This window comes from Nothobranchius furzeri, chromosome 5, assembly GCF_043380555.1.
Source record: "Nothobranchius furzeri strain GRZ-AD chromosome 5, NfurGRZ-RIMD1, whole genome shotgun sequence".
NCBI classification, from domain to species: Eukaryota; Metazoa; Chordata; class Actinopteri; order Cyprinodontiformes; family Nothobranchiidae; genus Nothobranchius; species Nothobranchius furzeri.
This window is the reverse complement of record NC_091745.1, coordinates 10,110,756-10,134,238: the sequence shown is the minus strand read 5'-3', so window position 1 is coordinate 10,134,238 and position 23,483 is coordinate 10,110,756. Positions and strand designations below refer to the sequence as shown.

General features: G+C 43.4%; 1 protein-coding gene and 1 non-coding gene across 3 annotated transcripts in view; both read right to left on the bottom strand.

Moving 5' to 3' along the window:
- Positions 1–18,373, bottom strand: part of kcnh6a (potassium voltage-gated channel, subfamily H (eag-related), member 6a) — a 33,621-nt gene extending 15,248 nt beyond the window's left edge. For both annotated transcript variants that reach the window (XM_015948794.3, XM_015948795.3), the window contains exons 1-6: positions 18,159–18,373; positions 14,471–14,701; positions 9,847–9,996; positions 9,609–9,712; positions 8,349–8,658; positions 7,438–7,640 (exon numbers count right to left, since the gene is read on the bottom strand). In XM_015948794.3, the coding sequence (XP_015804280.1) occupies positions 7,438–7,640; positions 8,349–8,658; positions 9,609–9,712; positions 9,847–9,996; positions 14,471–14,701; positions 18,159–18,234 (1,074 nt within the window). In that variant the 5' untranslated portion in view covers positions 18,235–18,373. The remainder of the gene's footprint in view (positions 1–7,437; positions 7,641–8,348; positions 8,659–9,608; positions 9,713–9,846; positions 9,997–14,470; positions 14,702–18,158) is intronic.
- On the bottom strand, positions 10,026–10,097 carry trnac-gca (transfer RNA cysteine (anticodon GCA)). Its single transcript has one exon. It is a non-coding gene; the product is annotated as a tRNA-Cys (tRNA).
- Positions 18,374–23,483: the final 5,110 nt, after the last annotated feature.

Genomic DNA, 23,483 nt, shown 5'->3' with positions numbered 1-23,483 from the left:
TTTCTGTAGATGACAGGTCTCTGATTTGTACTGGAAGTCTGAGGTGTACAGGGTGAAAAGGAATGGTGAGAGTTCAGTCCCCTGTGGTGCTCCAATGTTACTGATCGCCTGGTTTGATGTGCAGTTCTTCAGCCTCACAAACTGTGGTCTGTTTGTAAGGTAGTCTTTAATCCAGGAGATAGTTGAGGCTCCCACCTGTGTCTTCTGGAGTTTCTGTCAAAGTACATCAGGCTGGATTGTGTTAAATGCACTGGAGCAATCAAAGAACATGGCCCTCACAGTGCTGCCTGCTTTGTCCAGATGACAGTGGGTTGGTTGAAGCAGCTGGACGATGGCATCTTCAACTCCAACTCCATGGCGATAAGCAAACTGCAGCGGGTCCTGATATGTTCTAGTTTGCTTATTCAGGTAGACCAACAGGAGTCTCTCCAGGACCTTCATAATGTGGGATGCCAGGGAAACCGGTCTGTAGTCGTCATTGACTGATGGGCGAGTTTTCTTTGGAACTGGAACAAGGCAGGATGTCTTCCACAGGACTGGAACCTTCTCCTGGGCCAGGCTGAGGTTGAAGAGGTGCTGCAGAATCCCACAGAGCTGCTCTGCACAGGTCTTCAGTACTCTGGGGCTGACACCATCTGGACCTGCAGCCTTCTTCCTGTTCAGTCTCTCCAGCTGCCTCTTCACCTGACTTCTAGAGACAGATAGGTGGCAGGGGGAGGTAAATGGGGCAGCAGCATCTCCTGACTTGGTTGAAGACAGATTTATCGAACCAGAAGAGTCCATGACTGTGTTAGAGGACAAAAGAGCTGGCATGTGACAGGAAAATGTTGGATCAGAGGATGATGCAATGTCTGATTGGCTGGGGACAGGCGAGGAGGATGCTGGGCTTGTTCCTGAACTGAACCTATTGAAGAACTTGTTCAGTTCATTGGCTGTGTCCAGGCCAGGGGCGGCGTTAGGCCCGGCTACTTGGGCTGAAGCCCCGGATCTTTCATGATAAGCCCCGGATCTAAATCGCGGAAGTAACATGCAGTACCAAAGTCACACAGAGAGGGCGCAGCTGGCAGTAGTTTTGTAAAGTCCCATTTAGTCGTCACACACACAGGTGTGTGGTGAAATTTATTCTCCGATTTTGACCCATCCCCTGAGTTGCAGACACGCCGCGCTCGGGTGGTTTAACCCCCCAATCCAACCCCAATCCAATGCTGAGTGTCAAGCAGGGAGGCATTGGGTCCCATTTTTCTCAAAATCTTTGGTATGACCCGACCAGGAGTCGAACCCCTGATCTCCCGATCTCAGGGCAGACACTCTACCACTAGGCTACTTAGTCAGTATACAGTTTACCTGAGACTGAAGAGAAGCCCTTCAGCAGCTGGCTTCTGCAGTCTCTGTCTGAAACGCATGAGTGAAGATGGATATAAGGACGTTTTTTTAGACCAAAAGTACAACGACAGAACCCCAGCTCTGATGAGACTGGTGTTGACTCAGGTTTGTGAGTCTTATTTGAAAATATTTGTTGTGCTGCTGGTTTGCCTAAAGTTAGCTTACTATCAGGTAAAGTTGTTGGAGAAAGAAAGGGAATATTCACTATCATCTCACACTAAACACTAACAATACTCTGCCCTGAATATGCTGAATATGTAGCTTCAGATTAAACATTATGTGGTACAAGACAAATATATATGATGTTGACTAGTGCGTGTCACGTGTGTGCGCGCATGCGTGTGTGTGCGCGTGCGCGCGCGTGTGTGTGCGCGCGCGTGTGTGTTAAGCCCCGGATCTTCTTCAGTCCTAAATCCGCCCCTGGTCCAGGCTGCCATCTGTGCAATCCTTCCTCTGCTTGAAGCCTGTGATCTTCTTCATCCCTGAACAGACATCTCTTATATTGTTCCTCTGTAGTTTGTTCTCTAGCTTCTTCCTGTATGCCTCCTTGCTGTCTCTGATCTTGATCTTCAGTTGCTTCTGTATACTCCTCAATAATTCCCTGTCTCCCTCCTTGAAGGCTCTTTTTCTCATTTAGCAGATTCTTCAGTTCACTGGTGATCCAGGGTTTGTTATTAGTGAAGCATCTCACTGTTCTGGTGGGTATGGTGTTATCCACACAGAAGTTTATATAGTCAGTGACACATCCAGTCATGGCACTGATGTCCTCTTCATATCCTTGCCAGAGAGTTATCCAATATGTGGTCTCTAAACAACCCTGCAGGGCTTCTTAAGTTTCCTGTGACTATTTTCTCACAGTTCTTCTTGTCACAGGTTGCCTCTGAACAAGTGGTTTGTATTCTGAGCAGAGAAAAACAAGTTTGTGATCTGATTGTCCCAGAGGAGGTCTTGTTTTGAACATGTATGCATTCTTTACATTTGCATAACACAAATCCAATGTCTTGTTTTCTCTGGTGGAGCAGCTGACAAACTGTTGAAATGTTGGAAGTGTAGCAGAGAGCGAGGCATGATTAAAATCACCAGATATAGCTACAAATGTATTGGGGTGCTGGGTTTGTAGCTTAGCGACAACAGAACTGATGGCATCACATGCATTTTCAGCAATGGCTGAAGGTGGAATATAAATGGTTGCCAAGACAACACTGGTGAACTGTCTTGGCAAATAATATGGGCGACAACTTACTGCCAAGAGTTCAACATCTGGGCTGCAAAGATGGCATTTCACTGAAACATGACCTGGATGACACCATCTGTTGTTGACAAGCACTGCCACTCCACCTCCTTTTCTTTTCCCGCTCCTCTTCAGATCTCTGTCTGCTCGTACAGTCAGGAATCCTGGCAGAAAGACGCTGGAATCGGGGATATGGTCCTGCAGCCACGTCTCAGTGAAACACATAACACTGCACTGCTGATACTCTGGCTGAGTCCTTGAAAGGGCTTGGAGTTCATCCATCTTGTTGGCCAGTGATCTCACATTGCCCATTGTGATCGATGGAAGAGATGGTTTGAATTTCCTCTTTCTCTGTCTCCGTTTTGCTCCCGCTCTGCACCCGCGCTTCTTGCGTTTTAGCTCATTTGGGATTTGTGGCTTCAGTTGAGGTATTATTTCAGCCTTTCCAATGTTAATCAGCTGCTCCCGATTGTAAACCAGCTTGTTGCCATGGTTACGCATCATAACAAATGTTCTAAAAGTGAAAAAATAGCAGTAAAAATCCTCCAAGCTTCACAGCACCAGAAACAGAAAAGTAAAATATCCAAAAATATACCGTTTTTCTTGAGAAACTAAAAGAAAAAATGTCCAAGAACAGGCAAAACTTACATATAGTCAACAGAGCTACTCCAACATGCAGCCACCCAGAGCAGTGCAGTTCTGGATTTTTGACAATGTGGAGCAGATCAGGGGTGCGTGTATTTGTTTCATACAGTCAGGTCCATAAATACTGGGACATCAACACAATGCTAACTTTTTTGGCTCTATACACCACCACAATGGATATCAAATGGAACAAACAAGATGTGCTTTAACTGCAGACTGACAGCTTTTATTTGAGGGTATTTCATCCAAATCAGGTGAACGGTGTAGGAATTACAACAGTTTGCATATGTGCCTCCCACTGTTCAAGGGACCAAAAGTAATGGGACAATTGGCTTCTCAGCTGTTCCCTGGCCAGGTGTGTGTTATTCCCTCATTATCCCAATTACAATGAGGTCCAGAGTTCATTTCAAGTGTCCTATTTGCATTTGGAATCTGTTGCTGTCAACTGTCAAGATGAGATCCAAAGAGCTGTCACAATCAGTGAAGCAAGCCATCATTAGGCTGAAAAAACAAACGAAACCTACCAGAGAGATAGCGAAAACATTAGGCGTGGCCAAAACAACAGTTTGGAACATTCTCAAAAAGAAGGAACACACAGGTGAGCTCAGCAACACCAAAAGACCCGGAAGACCACGGAAAACAACTGTGGAGGATGACCGAAGAATCCTTTCCCTGGTGAAGAAAACACCCTTCTCAACAGTTGGTCAGAACAAGAACACTCTCCAGGAGGTAGGTGTATCTGTGTCAAAGTCAACAATCAAGAGAAGACTCCACCAGTGTGAATACAGTGTTCACCACAAGATGTAAACCATTGGCCCCAAAAACAGGAAGGCCAGATTATGTTTATGTTTATTTATTTAGCAGACGCTTTTATCCAAAGCGACTTACAATCTATAACCTATAGGGCATGTTGTGATCTGTGGGGGAAACCGGAGTACCCAGAGGAAACCCACAAATGCATGGGGAGAACACGCAACTCCACGCAGAAAGGCCACAGCCAAGTTTCGAACCTGCAACCTTCGTGCTACGAGGCAACCGTGCTAACAACTGCGCCACCAGGCAGATTAGAGTTTGCCAAACAACATCTAAAAAAGCCTTCACAGTTCTGGAACAACATCCTATGGGCAGATGAGACCAAGATCAACTTGTACCAGAGTGATGGGAAGACAAGGGTATGGAGACGGAAAGGAACTGCTCATGATCCTAAGCATACCACCTCATCAGTGAAGCATGGTGCTGGAAGTGTCATGGCATGGGAATGTATGGCTGCCAGTGGAACTGATTTGCTTGTATTTATTGATGATTTGACTGCTGACAAAAGCAGCACAATGAATTCTGAAGTGTTTTGGGCAATATTATCTGCTCATATTCAGCCAAATTCCTCAGAACTCATTGGACGGTGCTTCACAGTGCAGATGGACAATGAACCAAAGCATACTGCAAAAGCAACCAAAGAGTTTTTGAAGGTAAAGAAGTGGACTGTTTTGCAATGGCCAAGTCAATCACCTGACCTGAATCCGATTGAGCATGCATTTCACTTGCTGAAGACAAAATTGAAGGGAAAATGCCTCAAAAACAAGCAGGAACTGAAGACTGTTGCAGTAGAGGCCTGGCAGAGCATCACCAGGGATGAAACTCAACGTCTGGTGATGTCTATGTGTTCCAGACTTCAGGCTGTAATTGACTGCAAAGGATTTGCAACCAAGTATTGAAATGTATAAGTTTGATTTATGGTTCTAAGTCTGTCCCGTTACTTTTGGTCCCTTAACAAGTGGGAGGCACATATGAAAACTGTTGTAATTCCTACACCGTTCACCTAATTTGGATGTAAATACCCTCAAATAATAGCTGACAGTCTGCAGTTAAAGCACATCTTGTTTGTTTCATTTGATATACATTGTAGTGGTGTATAGCCAAAAATGTTAGCATTGTGTCAATGTCCCAATATTTATGGACCTGACTGTATATTTTGCTGCTGAGAAAGGTCCTATGTCCAAGAATAATGAGCTAATATACTAGCAACACTCTCAGATGTGGAGTTATCCGGGAGGCAGCGGTGTAAACGAATGGGTCCAGCAGAACATCTTGGCCTAACAGCATCCATACATGGACAAAAAGGCTTTTGACAAGAGGTGGGTGGTATGTAAAAATTAGTGACACAAACCCTTCTTGGTGTGTTCTTTCTGTGTTTCGTTTAAATCTCCATTGGTTTTTTCTTGCTTAATACACAGTGTAGCATAATTTTAGCTTGAAATGCTGACAGTTTCGCCGTCACACAGTCAACATTTCAAGGTCAAAACTATGCTACGCTGTGTATTAAACAAGAAAAAAAACATCGAATAGTGACACAAATAATTACCTAAGAGTAAAACAGTGCTTTGAGAAAATGTTACTTGAGCACTGTGAGTAATGAGTGACTGAGCATAAAAGTTAGAATTTTGTTTCTGTCGATTTGTTTTTATTAACATTTATGAAAACGTCCCAGATTGTGATGTCACAAACAGGGAAATGATCATAGAACCACTCTTCACCTGTTGAATCCCCACCCACCAAAATAGTTGAGGAATGGCTATTTTTGTTTTCCGAGACTCAGAATAAGGACTATGAAGGTTCTACGTTTCTAAGTTGGCCTGGAAAAACCTCAGTATTTCCCTGGAAGGGGCTGGGAACAGATCCCTACTTAGGCAGCTGCCCTGTCACCCAACTCGGAATAAGACAGAAGAACGAAGGGAGGCGTGACACAAAGCTACTGCTAATACTACATCTTCATGTTATGTTATGTTATGTCATGTTATGTTATGTTATGTTATGTTATGTTATGTTGTGTTGTGTTATGTTCCCAGCGACAATCAACAGTTACCTTTAGTAGTGTTCACTTTGTGAAACAGACTGCTTTTCCCTCATTTTAGCTGAGTGGTTCCTTCGGTTCGAGTTGGGACGCTATTGGGAACCTTGGACATTACACAGCAGGATTAGCCAGCAAGCTTCTTAAGGTGGAAGAAGCTGTACCCACCCTCTGTGTCAAGTCAGCAGATGAGGGAGATCTACTAAAATAACTACTTTTAAATAATGACGTTTACATTTCAATTATAATTAAGCAGGAACTAGCTTGGTCAGGAGCTGTCAGTTCTGAAACCAGTAGGGTGGTGACATTTATGTGCTTTTAAACATTTGTAGGTGCATAAGGAACACAACCTAAGTGATTTATTGAGTTAAAGGCACACCTGGCAGTGTTGCTTGCTTTTAACACCCTCTAGTGTCCGTTATCACCCACTGTGCAAAAACCTAGTTTGGACGTCCTACAGATGTTGTCTGGACTGACAGACTTGATATAGACATGATCTGCACGTCCATGTGACGTTGACTGTTTGTAGGTTAATTCTCTGTTGTCAAACCAAAAAGAAACCTATCTCATGAACACAACTGCTTTGTTTTATTTAGTGATGAACCACTCCCGTAGACACTAATGAAGGCTGGGGAGACATTTCAGCTGTTAGATAAAAGTGTTAAAAAGACAAACGTAAATTGAGGAGAAAAGTTTTGGTTTTGGTTCTGCAAACGGACACTAGGGGGTGCTAAGCCTAAATGGCCTACATCCCCTTTGTCGTCTCTTAATTATACAGCATCTCAACACATGTATTTTTGAGTCTGATTCTAACACTCTTCCTTGTTTTCTCTCCTCAGCCATCTTGGGAACAGGTGCCAAATGTTACATTAGAGTGATGGCAGCTTATTCGGCTGTAACTGTCACACCTTGGGTGAGATTATTCTCTCACACGTTTTTCCTCAGCTGATGTTTTGGAGGACCTTCTGTGAGTCAAATGTCATTCATTTACTCTTTTGAGTTTTTAGTGTGAACCTTCTGCACTCAGAAACAATGAATAGATGGAAGAAGTGATTGAGAACAAGTTTAATTTCACTTTCAAAAAGATGCAAAATAGATGCAAGTTCTAATAAAAATGCACTTTTAAAGTTCACCTCGGTGTACCGGGAATTACAGTTTTGATGTGCACCGGTACTTTTTCCAGCCATTTATCAGTCAAAATCTCTGATATTAAAGAAAAATCTCTCGCTCACTCTTCACCTAAACAACAGTAATTAGAAAAAAAAAACAAAAGCCCCAAAGGTAATTTCATTTATTACCTTTCTAGCTGCTGAGGTGTTCAATGACGTCTCACCTGTGTGACCTGAGTGACCTTTTCCGTGACGTTCTGGGTGCGATCTTTGACCTTGCTCGGTGCAATAATTTCTATCTCTGTGGGTGATGGAGGTCTCAGCCGGTCAGATCCGAACGTGAGGGTGACCTGAGGGATGCGGCTGATGGTTCTGTGTCTCATGAGGTCCGAGTCGGAGGTGGAGTTCAGAGCGCTGGGCTTCAGATCTGCAACAGGAAAGCGCAAACATCAGGAAACAGGAGACAAACTGACTGCAAGTGAAGTCTGAATTAAAATTAAAAAAAACTTTCTAAAGAGTAATCAAAAGCTTTAAGTTATTCAGTTTTATTCAAGTTCTAAGTAAACAGAAGAAAAATGAAATGTAAGCATCGATCAGCTTTCTAACAAAATCTGGTTCTTCTACAGAACTGGAATCATCAAGGCAAAAACGGACAAGGCACCAGATAAAAAGAGATAAGATTAGAACTTGTACCATGCAGAAATATGTTTTTCTGAAAGCCATTTCCCCTGAGAGAAGATGAGGACAGATGTGCAGTGATGAGTAACTTTCAACAGAACAGAGCAGGCAGCTGCACACTCAGTCAAGTTTTATGTGTCATTACTATCACCGCAGAGATCGTTGTGTTGTTTGTTTGCGTTCAACAGAGAAGAAAGGCTCTTCCACCAAATTATGGTTTGCCATAAGAATCATATTTAGCAGTTTAAAATAACTTAAGTATTTAGTTACGTTTTAACTTTTTTTACCAACACATTAATACGTCAACACATTTGCACTAACTACATCTAGACGCTTTTATAATGACATCTGTAACAAATGATCTATGCAGTGACTCCATGAACTGATTTAATGTGAGAAGTTTGCAACACTTAAACTTTTGCTTAAACTAAAAGACGCTGCTGACTCAGACACTCACTGCAGTTGCTTCTGGGCTCTCCGGGTCGGCTGTTCCACTCCGCCCTCATGCCGTCGATGTCGTCCAGAGATGAGGCTCGCCTCAGGCTGCGGACGCTCTCCCTGGAGCAGCTTCGAGGTAGCGTCCCCCTCGCGAAGGCGACGCCGGGATCCAGTCGATCCGTCAGCAGGGAGCACCGTTTAGTGAAGGACTGGGCCACAGGGGAGGGGGGGTCCACGTCCTGCTCTATCAGAGCTTCAGTCTCAGACTGCATGCAGCTCTCCTTAGAGGGGATCCGAAACTCTTTCAGAGGGACTTCTTCACTGTTTGGCTGCAAAAGTTAAAAAAAAAAAAAAAAAACTTAAATGGTGTCAGATGTCCAACAATTGTACACACACATTAAATGGTACCGTATTAGCAATAACACTGTGTGTTCTGTTTGGCATATGTCCTGCTGTCGGTCTGCACTAAACTGCACTGCAGCTTCATTGCCAGCATGTAAATTCCTTCTGTCCCAGCTGGTATATTTGCCTAAACCATCAAAGCTCCAGTGTCATCAACTCTCTTCACAAGTTTACTTCATATTTGTGAAAATGAGAGATAAAGTGAGGCGTTGCTGCTTTTCTCTCCCTTTATTATTGCTGAAAATATGCATACTTCTCACAGATTGAGGAGGACAAATATAATGCTTGGAAATGCATTTAAATGCAAAAAGTAATGGAAAGAATACGGGTATATTTTGTTCTGTACACGTGGTTTTTAAATATTCATGGTACGAAAGCTCTCCACAAATGAGTCAGAAATGCATTAAATGCACGCTTTTCAGGTTTTGGCAGCAGAATCCTAACCCTAACCCATGCATCTGTTTTTACCCTCTTATCCGGGATAGCAGCTCCAGCAGAAAGGTCCAAACCTCCCTTTCTCCAGGCATTCCCTGGAACGTGAAGATGTGATCCATCCAAAAGGTGTCCATAGTCGACCTGGGGACCTCCTGTCAGCAGGACATGCCTGAAACACCTCCCCAGGAAAATGTCCAGGAGGTGTCCTTACCAAAAGCCCAAACCACCTCACCTATCTCCTCTTGACGTGGAGGAACAGCAGCTCTACTCTGTATCTCCTGACTGTTTCACCGCTTCGCCCTATTTCTAAGGCTAAGGCCAGTGGAGGAAACTTATTTTGGCTGCTTGTGTTTGTGATCTTATTCTTTTGGTCATCACCCAAAGCATGAAGATTGCAGATCTAGGTAGAAACCTAAACTTTAATACTGATTGCATGGTTTACCTGCAGGTAATCGACCACCACTCCTTCACACTGATCTTTGGAGAGTGAATGTCGTTTCATCGACCGGAGCACCGGCAGCCTCATCTTCAGCCGGCGATTCTGACCTGCAGAGAAAGTAAACCTCCAGTTGATCCACTTCACCTTTGGTGATAAAGTACGCGGTTTCAAATGAGCTAAAACCTGGGTTTTATACTTTATTTATATTCACAGTCACACAATACAAAATCTCTAAATTTACAATAAAGCCATCCTTGAGAGACTCTCTGCCTGAAAGCAGACTTCTTCAGCGAGGCATCAAGGAGCTCCTGGAAGTCCAGGATGTACATGATGACGTGGCCTTCTTCGTTTTTAACAGGAACGATGTCCACACGGCACGGTCGGCAGATTCCTGCAAAAAAGGTAATAACCCAGTGAGAAAGGGGGCACCTGGACTTGAACCAGGGACCTCTTGATCTGCAGTCAAATGCTCTACCACTGAGCTATACCCCCGAGGTCTGCTGCTGTTCTAAGAACAACAGACAGGACAGAAAGTGACAGTGAGCTGCAGAGGCCTTGTATCAGGTCTAACTTCAGTTTGTAATCAGTGTGATCTAAAAATAGAAGGATGAAAGAGGCAGAATCAGACAAACACACACACACACAAACTGAACCATGCATACACACTCAGTATGTGAACTCGGACCTATTCAACACCTCACACAGAGGTTTTAGTCTGGAGGGAATACACAAAAGTCCATGCCTGTGGGAGCTGCAGCTCTGAATCACATTACATTCACTCTTTGCTCCTTTCTCAGCTCGGAGTGCAGTATGAAGCAGGGGACACAACAAATATATGTAAAGTGGCTCTGAGCAGCCATGTTGAACTCATTTCCATGACAACAGCACAGCAGACTGCATGCCTCGCACCCAAACGCCAAAGGTACAGTATGTCTGAATGTTGACAGTGAAAAAATCTGAGTAGAGATCTTGTTTCCCCAAACCATGATGAGTTTCACAGACAATTAACACAGTCAATCAAAGCCTGGTTCACATGACAGGATTTTTACACACTTGGTGATAAAAATCACGTTCACGCACAGATGTGTCTCGCGCTCAGACGAAAGATTTCATGAGATCAAACGTGACTTTGAAGAAAACAAACGTGGTGGAGGAGAAGCATAGCCTGGCAAGCCAGACTAGAGCCCTGCACTGAAGCCCTAGGCCCTCGGGTCGGCCCGGCCCGACGGCCCTCGGGCCGGGCTTCGGGCCAACGACTGTGTAATTACCTCGGACACGGGCCGGGCCGGGCGCCTTTATTATTATTCGAAATCATTAAAAAAATTAAAACACTTAAACGCAGCAGTAGAGCCCTGTGCGTGACTGTTTTCTTCATCCCGCTCCGCTCCCGCTGAATTTCTGACTATTACAGCCTGCAACCGCAACGTGTGTGTTACACTCCCGCCCGCACCTGCAGCGTGCATGTCTACTCCCGCCCACACCTGCAGCGTGCATGTCTACTCCCGCCCGCACCTGCAGCGTGCATGTCTACTCCCGCCCACACCTGCAGCGTGCATGTCTACTCCCGCCCACACCTGCAGCGTGCATGTCTACTCCCGCCCGCACCTGCAGCGTGCATGTCTACTCCCGCCCGCACCTGCAGCGTGCATGTCTACTTCCGCCCGCAACCGCAAAACTCGGAGAAATTATTACCTCACAATAAAAGAGATGTATTGAGTTTGCGTCCTCAACATGTCATTTTATAGGTTATCCGCTTTCACAGCAGTGCTGCGCTCCGTTTCAATCAGGCTGCACAGCAGGATTTCCCCTCGTAGCGATATTTTCTCTAACTCTGATTGCTTCATGCTATAGATCGTTGGAAAGCTGCTTTTATGTACTTTTAGGAACCGTTGGAATTATTTGAATCTGATCAGCCATTCAAAAGTTATAAAACGGAGCATTTTGGATGACAAACTCGCACGTCTCTGAATCTGTGTTGTGATTCGTTGCGCTCAAGACAGGAAATCCCGGTGGCTACCATAATGTATTGTATATGCACGGAAAGCCCCATTTTTAATCTTTTCAGCACTTTTGGAATTTTAATGATATCTTGAACTAGAGCAGGGATCGGCAACCCGCGGCTCTTCCATCCATCTGCCGATGTGCTTGTAAAATAATGAATGGATATTTAAATAAAATGCTTTATATTTTACTGAATTAATTTTATATCTGTAAGTCAATTCTATGTGAAGATTGTCTGCGTAAACCTGAACAGTTCCAGCCCGGTCTTACTGTGAGACCGTGTTGGGTCACGCTTCTGCGTAATCATATGCGCTCATGAGCTGAAGAGGATGTGAGATTCTGGGCTTCTCCTCAGACGGCTCCTGGATGTGTCGCACATTGGAGACAGGAACAAGCGCTATTCAGCCAAAGTTTCATAATCAGGGAACATTTTCTAAGTGACAAGTCTCTCTGAGAGACAGGGTTTGGAAAACACTCGCATGCGCTTCTGCGACGCTCGGATCCTGCACGTCTTTTAACACATTGGTCAGGATTGACGCACTTTGTTTTCATTTAGTTGGTTAAAAAAAGTCGGGCTTGGGCTCGGGCCGGGCCAGAGAATCCTGAAAACCTTTTCGGGCCGGGTCGGGCTGGGGCTCCACCCCCTCGGGCCGGGCCGGACACGGGCTCAGATTTTAGGCCCGTGCAGGGCTCTAAGCCAGACTAAATAAATGTCTGGCCACGCTCCATTGATGGCTCTCGGTTGTGGGGCGGGTTCTACCGTTGTCTTTCAAATGATCTCCGCATTCCACTGGACAATGAATGTGACATACTCTTGTTTCACTCTGTTGCATCATCCCACCCACCAGGCATATAGAGTGCCCTGATTGGCCCACAAAGTGGATAAAGCTCTGTGATTTGTTAACTAAGCAGATAGAGCACTATGATTGGCCCACCATTATGGACCAATCACAGCTCTTTATGTGTTTGAAACCCTTCTAGAGAGCTGTGATTGGCTAGCCAGAGTCCTGGTAGGAGCTGTGGAGGTTCCAATGGAGCATGCCTAGACCAAACTTTGCAAAGCAAGAATTTGGTCTAGTTCACTAGGCTAGGATGTGTCTGCATACCTCTCCAAAAACAGGTAGTTACATCCCTGACAAACACACACACACACCTTGTTTTGCTTAATATTGTGTGGGGAAAAAAAACAATAACGTTACAAAAAAATCAGTTTGATCTCAAAATAAAAAAATTAAATAAAAAAGCCGTGTCTTGTTCTAGTTCATCTTTCCTACCGCATGAGTTCAGTTGTATTCATTCGTGCACTTAAATATTCAATTCAAGTTTATTTATGCAACGCCAAATCACGACAGTATTCATGTTCTGAGTTTATTGAAACACCTGTTCTGCAATAGCTCCTTTACTATTGTGATCAAAAACATTGAATCTCAGTTCTGAAGCTGCTCTGTAAATAGTTTTCAAATAAACAATACATAAAGCAACTTCTGATCAGTCCACATTAATTTCATACTTAAAATAATGTAGAGATTGAAACCCCATCTACTACAGGTTAAACCATGCTCAGTTCCTGTTTAGGCCACGCCCACTCTGAGTACAGCTAGCAGTGTACTAGCTCATCCCTGATGTTCACCCTCTGTGTGCTCCACTCGTTTCCTCCTCTCCTCAGTTGGGATCCCCCCACTGGGGGGGCAGTTTTCAAACTCTCTGAACTCTGCACTTTTCACTAGAAACAACCAAGAGGGTTGCTCAGACTGAAGTGACACATCTCCACTATCTTCTGGTGTAAAGTAATCACTTCATGAGGGATTATATCGGCAGCTGTGGCTCCTTAAGTGCAATATTGTGACTTTGGATCGTAAAGAGTTAATTTTACAGTCCTCAGCAGGTCCTTCAGTTATTAGCCTGTGCAATTTAAATGTATCATTTTTATTTATTTATTTATAATTTATTACTATTGAATGTACATGAGCGGGATCAAGCAAAACATTTTATTTAGAATTTTAATTGATATTGTTGTTATGTCAGTGCTAAATAAACATGTTCATGGTTCTGTAATTGATCTATTGCAGTGCCTTGACTTTAGAGAGGTTAGTACACATCACAGCCATAAATGCTACGGTTCTAATTAATCATTTCTTTCTGTGTTTCAGTTTTCCGGCCTTGGGTTCCTAATTTTCCGTTTTCCATTTCGGCCAACAATTTCCATTTGCATCCGTAGGATTAATGCTAACACAACACAATATGATGGTGAGTGAGTTCGTTTTTCATCTCAGCAAGGAAAAACACTTTTTTCAGCTACTTCATTTTAATGGTTGTTATTAACAGAATGATTAAATATTCCAAAAGAACGTATTAAAATTCAAATACACCATTCCAGATTAAACTGCACATCCTAATGTAGAATTTACGTGCTTGTTAAAGACCAAGTTCACTCACTTTCTCAGTACATTTGCAGTGGTTTCTAGTATAAATTATTGCCTTGTGAGAAGATTTTCTGTGGGATTAAAGCTCTCACGCTCCTGTTTCAGGAGCTAGGGTAGAGAGGGGAGCAGAAGCCGGCAGGATTAGGAGTCTGATTGGTTAACAGCAGCCTAACCCTACCACTGACTCTATTTGCTTTGTAAAATTGTTGTTTACACAAGCCTGAAGGATTTCTGCCATACGTGGAGTTGCTGATTCGGTTAACTTCTACTAGCAGAGATGTTCTCTGCTGTTTCCTGGACAAGTAAAAAAAACTGTTTCTCAGTAAACTTGGATCTAAAAAAAGAACAGTAGAAGCGGGCTTCTGCTTCATGGCTGAGGACACTGACACTATAAGTAAAAGTGGGACATATGTGGTAACTGTGTCTCCATTTATGGCTCACCTTCTTTGGAGTAGTAGAGGATTTCCACCTTGCGCTCCTCAGACCCAAGCAGGGCCTGGGCCAGCTGGGCCAGGGCACTCTTCATGGTACCAGGACCAACCAAGAACTGGCAGGTACAAGACTGCTGCATGATCTCTGCTCTGGTGAAACCAAACATCTGGCAAAAGCCCTCATTGCAGTAGATGATCCCACAGTTCTTCATCTGGGCATTGGCGATCAAAAACTTGCGATCTGGAAGGTGGAAAATGTCCAGTGTCTTTTAGAATACATCATGTTTAATGGCATCGATTGCAAAATAACAATACTCAAATGCAACTGCTATGTGTGTTTAATCAGGTGGGGTGTTAGAAACCTGGTTCATAGATTTCTGTCAGACAAGCTCTGACATTTTAATGAAATGCTGTTTTCCTTCTTCCTTCACTAGCTAATGAAGTCCATCTTTCATCGGGCTGATATATTCAATTTATTCCATGTTGGCAATCGGCCGAAATTATTTTTAAAAGCTGATAAAAATATTTAAAAAAATCAGGCACCTGTGTGGCCAACTGCTGCCACTACTAGACTGAAGAAATGACCCAAAGGACCCAAACACACCATTTTTTTTTATGTTTTCATCCATCCATCCATTGTCCAGCGGTCAATGGGCCGATCAGGTGGGGTACACCCTGGCCAGAGAGCCAGGCCATCTCAGGGCAACACATAGACACGCAGAACACACTATCATGCACACACACACACACTATCATCTAAGGACAATTTAGACAGACCAATTAACCCGGAGTACCCAGAGAACCCACGCATGCACAGGGAGAACATGCAAACTCCATGCCGGGAAGCGAATCCAGGACCTTCTTGCTGCAAGGCTACAGCTCTAACCACTGCGCCACTGCGCAGCCTTTAATGTTTTCGGTTAGTTTTATATTTGAAGTTCAATAAATATTAAGAGATTTATTGACTAATTTAATTTTATTGCACACAGTGAGTGTTCAGTTATCTTTCACAATCAATGTGCTGCTGAAACGTTTATAGCCTTAATAATCGGCTTAGATATCGGCCATCTGCAACGAAATTCTTTAAAAAATCGTCCTTCAAAAAGCCACATAGGTCAGCCTCTAATTAGCCTCACATGTTATCCCAAGAGGAGTGAGAAAAGACAGGTGGCCAATTCCACGTAAAGCCTCTGTTCCACAGCTGCTCTCGGGTAACTCCTGGGACTTCACTGCTGACGTCTGTCACGTTTTATTTGATTACAAAGCATTTCTAAAGTACATCCGTGTGTGAATGAGGAGGTTGAGTGGTTTGCATTTATGTCTAATAGGTTGTTTTTAGTTTACCTGTCTCACAGGAATATAAAGAAAATCTTTTGGTAATTTTCTCCCAGGACATTTTTTGGTACATTTATGGACATTTACACTTATTCTAATGCAGATTTAAATATTTCAAAACGAGTTGAACACCTTTGAAAAATTACAGCATTTATCTCAGATTTTAATCGTGCTTGTTTTTCACTTGTGTTTCCTGCTGTGCATTTATGTGGACTCCTCATCAATAGAAACGATAAACAGAATTTATATCCATCGACCCTTTTACTGGCATCGTGTTGGACATGGCAATGTAAAAGGGCGATGGTGGCACAGAAGTTGAGCAATCGCTTGGTAATTGAAAGGTTGCAGGTTCGAGACTCGCTCAGTCTGTCGCTATCGTTGTGTCCTTGGGCGAGACACTTGACCGCCCTTGATGCTGGTGGTGTTCCGAGGGACCAGTGGTGCCTGTGTACCCCTGGGCAAGCTGCGGCTACAATGTAGCTCATCATCACCAAGGTGTGAATGGGTGAATGACTGATTGTGTTGTGAAGCGCCTTGGGGGGTTCTAGGACTCTAGAAGGTGCTGTATCAAATGCAGGTCATTTACCATAAACATTCAACAGCTGTTGTCGTTGAATGTTTTCGGGATTTAGAAATTTTAAACAAACAAAATAAGTTAATAATAATGTTGTGTTCAAGTGAACTAATAACATGAAAAAAGCTGCAAATCTTTCTGTTGTAATGAGCAACGTTATAGCTGCACAAAACATAATTGTGTGTGTGTGTGTGTGTGTGTGTGTGTGTGTGTGTGTGTGTGTGTGTGTGTGTGTGTGTGTGTGTGTGTGTGTGTGTGTGTGTGTGTGTGTGTGTGTGTGAAGACTTTTGTTTCTCCCAGGAGTTTAGATAAATAAAACAAATCCAATCTGAGAAAATACCTCGGGTTGTGTTTACGTAAAATCAGGCTGTGACTTCGGGGCAATAAAACGTCATCGAAAGGTGAAATGTGGCTGCCGTGTTGTACTGCCTCACCAATAAATGACCTCCGTATTGGGGGGTCAACGGCACCGTCAATAAGCGCTCACCCTGAGGGAAACGCTGTGACTGAACAGCGTCAGGTACAACAGTAGTATGTCAAACCGCGTTCTGAGGTGAGATCCAGCTAAAAGGTCCATTTAGTAAAAACAAAATGAAAATAAACAAATGCTTGATGGAAGTGAATTAGGATAGATCTGTTTTTGCTCCTCTGATTAAGGTTTACAGGAAGGGGGTTACTCGGCGGTTTGCTGCCCACCCACACCAGCAGCCTTTAGGGTCTTCTTTTTAAAGTAAATGACTGGTCTAGTCGGGTGGAAAAGCACATCCTGTCCAATGTCATTATCTGGGGCTCAAGACGGAAACACTGGTCGTCACACGGTTGCTAAGCAGCACCACTGTGGCACGTGCACTCACCTGGTCGTGCACATTCAGGAACATTGTGGAGGCATTATATAATGGGTCCTTTCTCAGAGGAGCTTTAATGATTCAGGAACTTAGATCCGATCGGACCAAGAGTCGACACACAACTGTGTTTGAGCAAATCAGGAGGGCTATTCTCAGCCACAGAGAGGAATTAACATGTGCATGTGTTTCACTCATGAAGAAGGACGTTTTGTCGTGTTTTCAACACAACGTCTATGAAAGAAAGCATTAAACCCCTGGTCTGTTTGCAAAACTGTGACTTAAAATAGAAAAGAAAGCAAGCAGCGGGTCAGAACTGGACAGCGTGTGGAAGGTTTCATCAAAGGACCTGATTGTGGTTCACTTTATCTTCCTCTAAAGGTCTGGAACATGTCGGTTAATGGAAGCACTTACAAATACACATGCAGGTGCAATCACCTCATAAGGTATGAGTGTTTTCATTGAGACAGTTCCATATTTTAGCAGTTCTCAGGGAATATAGGTGCCAAAAAAGCTAAATTAAATATAAGTTACCATAACAGAACCCTTATAAAGAATTCAGTAATACTTTGCAAACATTTAATAGGCAGAAATCATTAATAAGTGATTGTGAGGTTTTAGTCATTCACCAAACAGGCTCACTATAAAAATGTATATTATTGACCTTTTAATTAACGCATTTCACTGCTTGTTAATGACTTATTAACAGTTCATTAGTGGGTCTTAAATTGGTAACGGTGCCATTTAATTTGTCTTATTAATAAAAGTTTATAATTAATTAAAATCCCGATCAGTTCTGTTGTTGACGAGCTTTTATTCCCAATAGGAGAGCCAGCTCTTGCCTTTGAACTGCAGCACCGTGTTTTAGAGCAGACCGCGGGGAGCCGTTTGGAAACATGCTCGAGCCTCCCAGCTTTCATAGAGCATTTTTGCTCAAACACACTTACTTTGCTCGTCGAATTTCCTGATGATCGTGTCCAGGTAGGTGTTCTGGAGCGCCACATGACCGCGTCTCACCGGCATTTTGGCTCTGAGAGACTCTTCCCCGACACATGAAGCTCACCGGCTCATAATAAACCCCTACATCAACCGAACGCGCCCAAAACGAGTTCCACCTGCAGGAAAACGCGTTTAGGGATGCGGCGATCTGCCTCCGACTGAGACGATGAGGAGACGGAGGATGAAGAGGACAGGCTGCTGAGGCGAACACGTACACGAGAATAAAAAATCTGAAGGGGATAAAAAGTAGTTAGGGATTATTTAAAAAAAGCGAGAGTCACAAATCCAACGGAGCCCGTTTAACGATGGAGAAAGTTGTCAACAAAACAAAATCCTGTCGCTTTCTTTTATAAACGCAGCTTTTTATCCCACCGAAGTTTGAACGCCGTGTGTTGAGAGACAAGAAGCTCCTATAAGCAGATTCACCCCCCCCCCCCCAGGAGCGGCTGCCAGTCACCGGAAGCGCTATTTCGAATTTCAAAATAAAATCAATTTCTCCTCCTGTTTGAAGCTTTGTTATGCCAGTCGTTTTTATTAATAAACAGTCCTTTTCGCAACTACTCTCAATCTTTTTGGGCAAAAATAGCTAAATCAAGAAGTAAAAACTGAATATTTGACGTTAAAGTAGCAATGTTAACTATGCAAAGAAAGAAAGAAAGAAAGAAAGAAAGAAAGAAAGAAAGAAAGAAAGAAAGAAAGAAAGAAAGAAAGAAAGAAAATGATCTTTCATATAGCACCTCTCAAGATAAAACTCACAAGGTGCTTCACATGAACAAAATTTTTTATAAAAACTATTTTTTAAATAGTTAAAAATATGGTTACAATTAAGAAAAAAATAACTGTGAATGAAAAATGTGAGGAAAGGGAAAGAGCAATTGAATAGGAATTAGGGAAATCAGTGGATCCTGGGAAAGGCAGAGTTGGTAGAAGGAGCAGAATACGGATAGGCTGATGACACCTTTGGTCTTTAGCCTGGTGCTGCACAACCTGTAGGCTTTGGTCACTGGACCTCAGGGACCTGCTGGGGGTGTAGGGACTGAGAAGATCACCAATGATGATCAAATTGTGAAAGTATCAGGTGGGAAATCAAGACATCCCTTTCCCCAGTGATCCCAAAAAAGAGATGATATATAATCTGTCATGTTCTGCATCCTGTGTCCCCCTCATGTGTTCTCCAGCACTCTCGAGGTTCCCCTTATGTGTCTCCTTGTGTTCCCCAGCCCACTCCTGGTTTTCCCCTCAGGTGTTCCCCTTAGGTTTCTGTCCCCCTTTTGGTCTCCAACCCCTCTGGGTGTCCCTCTAGGATCCCCCTCATGTGTACCCAAGCTTCCTGTGCCCCTTCTTGTCTCCAGCTCCCACCAGGTTTCCCAGGTTCGCTTATTCTTTAGTTCTCTTTGTATTTATATTATCTAGCTAGTTTTTTTCCCTGTATTTTCCTAGGTTCAGGTTTTCTTTTAGGTTCCTTCCTTGTTCCTTCCCCACTGGTTTATTAGTTCTCCCGTTGTCCTCAGATCATTAATTTATCTTGTTCTTCTAGTCTTTAGGTTTGGTTATTATTCATAGGTTATGTTTTATTTCCCCTCCTCAGCTTGGATTCCTCTCCCAAATTAGTAAATTGATTTCACCAGGTTCCCCTCGGTTTCTCTCTCACCACGCACCTGCAGCTCTTCTCCCAATCATCCTGCCCCTGTGTATAAAACCCTGTCTGCGTCTCAATGTGTTGTTGGTCCATTGTACTTGTCAGTGTTGTGTCCCCCCCCCCCCCCCCCCCCCCCCCCTTAGGTCTCTAGCAGGTTTTTGGCTTCATTCTACATAAAGAATGTTTAATTTTACATCCTCTCCTGCCTCGTGTCGTTCTAGGTGTCTGCACATTGGGTCCACCTCCTCCATCGGATTCCAGGTCTGTCCCTCAGTGCCTGGAAAACCTCCAGAGGAAGTTGACCATGAGGCATTCGAATTAGATGCCCAAACCTTAGCTGACTCCTTTTGATGAGGGGCGCAGAAGCTTTACTGAGCTGATGATGGAGCTGCTTACTATCTCTCTATAGCAAAGCCCAGCCATGCTTTGGCGGAAGCTTGTTTCAGCCACCTGTGTCTGGAATCTTCTTATGGTAAACGGCCTGGATTTGAAATAGTGCCTTCTAGAGTCATGGAACCCCCCAAAGCGCTTTACAACTGTAGACAATCCTTAACGCTACATATTTTATGGCGACAATTGCAACACAGTCATTCACCCACTCACACACACATTGACACGTTGGTGGGGATGAGGTACAATGTAGTCACAGCTGCCCTGGGGCACACTGACAGAGGCAAGGCTGCCGAGCCCTGGTGCCACCGACCCCTCCGACCACCACCAGCAGGCAAAGTGGGTTTAGTATCTTGCCCAAGGACACAATGTCAATTCAATTCAATTCAATTTTATTTATATAGCGCCAAATCACGACAAGAGTCGTCTCAAGGCACTTCACATAATAAACATTCCAATTCAGGTCAGTTCATTAAGCCAATCAGAAATAATGTTTCCTATATAAGGAACCCAGCAAATTGCATCAAGTCACTGACTAGTGTCAGTGACTATACAGCAATCCTCATACTGAGCAAGCATATAGCATATAGCGACAGTGGAGAGGAAAACCCTCCCTTTTAACAGGAAGAAACCTCCAGAGAATCCTGGCTCAGTTTAAGCAGCCATCCACCACGACTCACTGGGGATCGAGAAGACAGAGTAGGCGCACACACACACACACACACACACACACACACACACACACACACACACACACACACACACACACACACACACACACACACACACACACACACACACAGACAAAGTAATGTCTCTATAGTTATATTGTGATTTCTTAGTAAATATTCTATTTGGTGAGAGATAAACTTTATTGTATTTATCCTAGTGAATCTATAATTAAACGGGTAAACTAGTAGTAGCACATCCAACGTCAAGGAAAGCAAAAAGTTATTATCAGGAGAGGGAGAATGTTTTAGTGGTTAGCAGCAGTGTGCTAGACGATGGCCCCCTCCATGAGGACACCACAGCTCAGCAGACAAGGAGAGCGGGGCTCGAACCTGCAACCTTCCTATTACGGGGCGAGCACTTTAGTCCTGTGCCACCATCACCCCTCCCCTAATGTCAGCATTATCTGGTGACTATGGATGAGGGCTGGAAGGTAAACGGAATTTTAACAAGAAGAAATCTGGGGAAAAGACTGAAGCATGAATATTTTTGGTGAACGTGTCTGATTTTTGTGTTTGATTAATGCAACCTTCAACAAGGAAGTGTTTTATTTTGAAGGAGCTCCCCAGATGAAATGTTTTTGCATATCTTGATAGTGGCCTGACACTGACAGAGTGCAGACTATCAGTCAGCTCTGCTTCACTCCACATCACAAGTCTCTGTGCTCAAAATAGCAGCATCCTCTTCTCTGTGGGGTGCAATCACACATCTGAAATATTATATTCATGACAGAATAATAGTGATGATGAGCTTGGAACTGTGAGACTGCTCTCCATTTGTATAACACGTGTTTGGTATGAAGTTCTTGGGATTCTTAAATCCGTAAGGGGGGACGTGTTTGGAAGGCAGAATAGGTCAACATTCAGAATCATGTGGTGCTCCCGAGCTGAATTAATGTAAAACAGAAACTGAGATGTCCAAACAAAATAAACGCAGGAACTATTATCTAAACACGGCTGTAAAACTTCAGATGAGGCATTCAGATTCTGCAGGCTTGAAGCAAATTTCAGGCTTAATGTTTCCTCATATGCAAACTCATGCAGACTAAATTTGTATCAGTTAAATTTAGATTTATTTGACTAAATAATAAAAAAAGAATTGCAGCTCAGTTTTGACATCTTGATTTTTTTGCACGGACTCCAGTCTTTATAAATACAAGAGGTTGGTTTTTCTGCATGAACTCAATAAGGAGACACTTACCTGGCAGCGGGACTGTGTCGAGAGACAAAACAGACACTCAGGCCCACTTAAAGGTCACCTGTGAGAGTGGTTTCCTGACACAAACACTGAGCAGATTGTTGGGTTTGTTTGGCAAAAGCTGCCAGGGAGACGTTTCATTGACCAACCAAACTGAATCGGGGTTACAGCGAAGGGTTGTTACAGGATCTCCTAACCCACACACGTCTTTGTTCTCATTTAAAAGTGAAGCAATGACACGAGAGAGACACATGTGAAGACCATCCCAAAATCCGCAGAGCTGGCAGGTCACAGAAGTCATCTTTCCACTTTGTACGAAGAAAAGTGGCTGATATGTGCACTTGCTCAACAGCACAATGGCGCTGACTCTGAGGATGCGTGGAGGGATCAGAGGAAATGTGAGTTAGCTGATACGTCGAGGTGGTTGATCTGTGTTTTGTCTGAGGTGATTGTGATGAAATGAGGGTTAAAATTAGCCACGCATGCCGTTCCATGACCCTTCGGTGTGAGAGCCAAGTAGGACTCGAACCAGAAAAAGACAAAAACCTATGAATAGATCCTCTATGTGAACCCACACCTGCCGTGAAATCTCATTATTCAGAAACCGATTAACAAACTACTTAATGCAGATTTATTATTTTTACTGGTGTTTCTATTTAATAGTCACCAATACATCAGATCATGCTGTTTTAAACCTTTGAGAGCAAATGTAGACACAATGGGTGATACAGTAATACTGATGACACTATTGAGATATCATTTTATCTGAAATATGAATAATTTTAATCAGCCTGAATTTCTATCCTGAAATGAAATGGTCTGCAGTGACAATCCGCACGTGCATGCTCCGACAAAACGCAACTACAAAAGCATCTAAGGCGACCAGTATGTTGCTGGATAGTAATCTAGTGAATAAAGTGTCTCGTTTTGCCATATGTTGACGTTCGAATCCCTTTGTCGGCAGTAATTTATTTCGCCAGTTGAATCATATTAAAATTATTATATTTTAGTTTTGTTGATATTTTTCTGTAAAATATTTTGTGTCTGTAATGATCTTTGAATTTGGTCATTTCCAAGCAGCATTTTAGTTGATTTGCTCTGCTCACCTTGCATGGACTCAAAATGGTTTTGTAGACTGCACACATGGTTTTTACAGTGATGTTTTGTTCCCAATATCCACTGGTGGAGGTTTAAAGCAGTGATCGGCATTCAACTCTACGTGTTACACACTTACATGACAACTGTGATCACTTCACACCTACTAAGCAGAGATAACAAGCCTAAAATGCACATCACTTTAACCCTTTGACACCTCTCC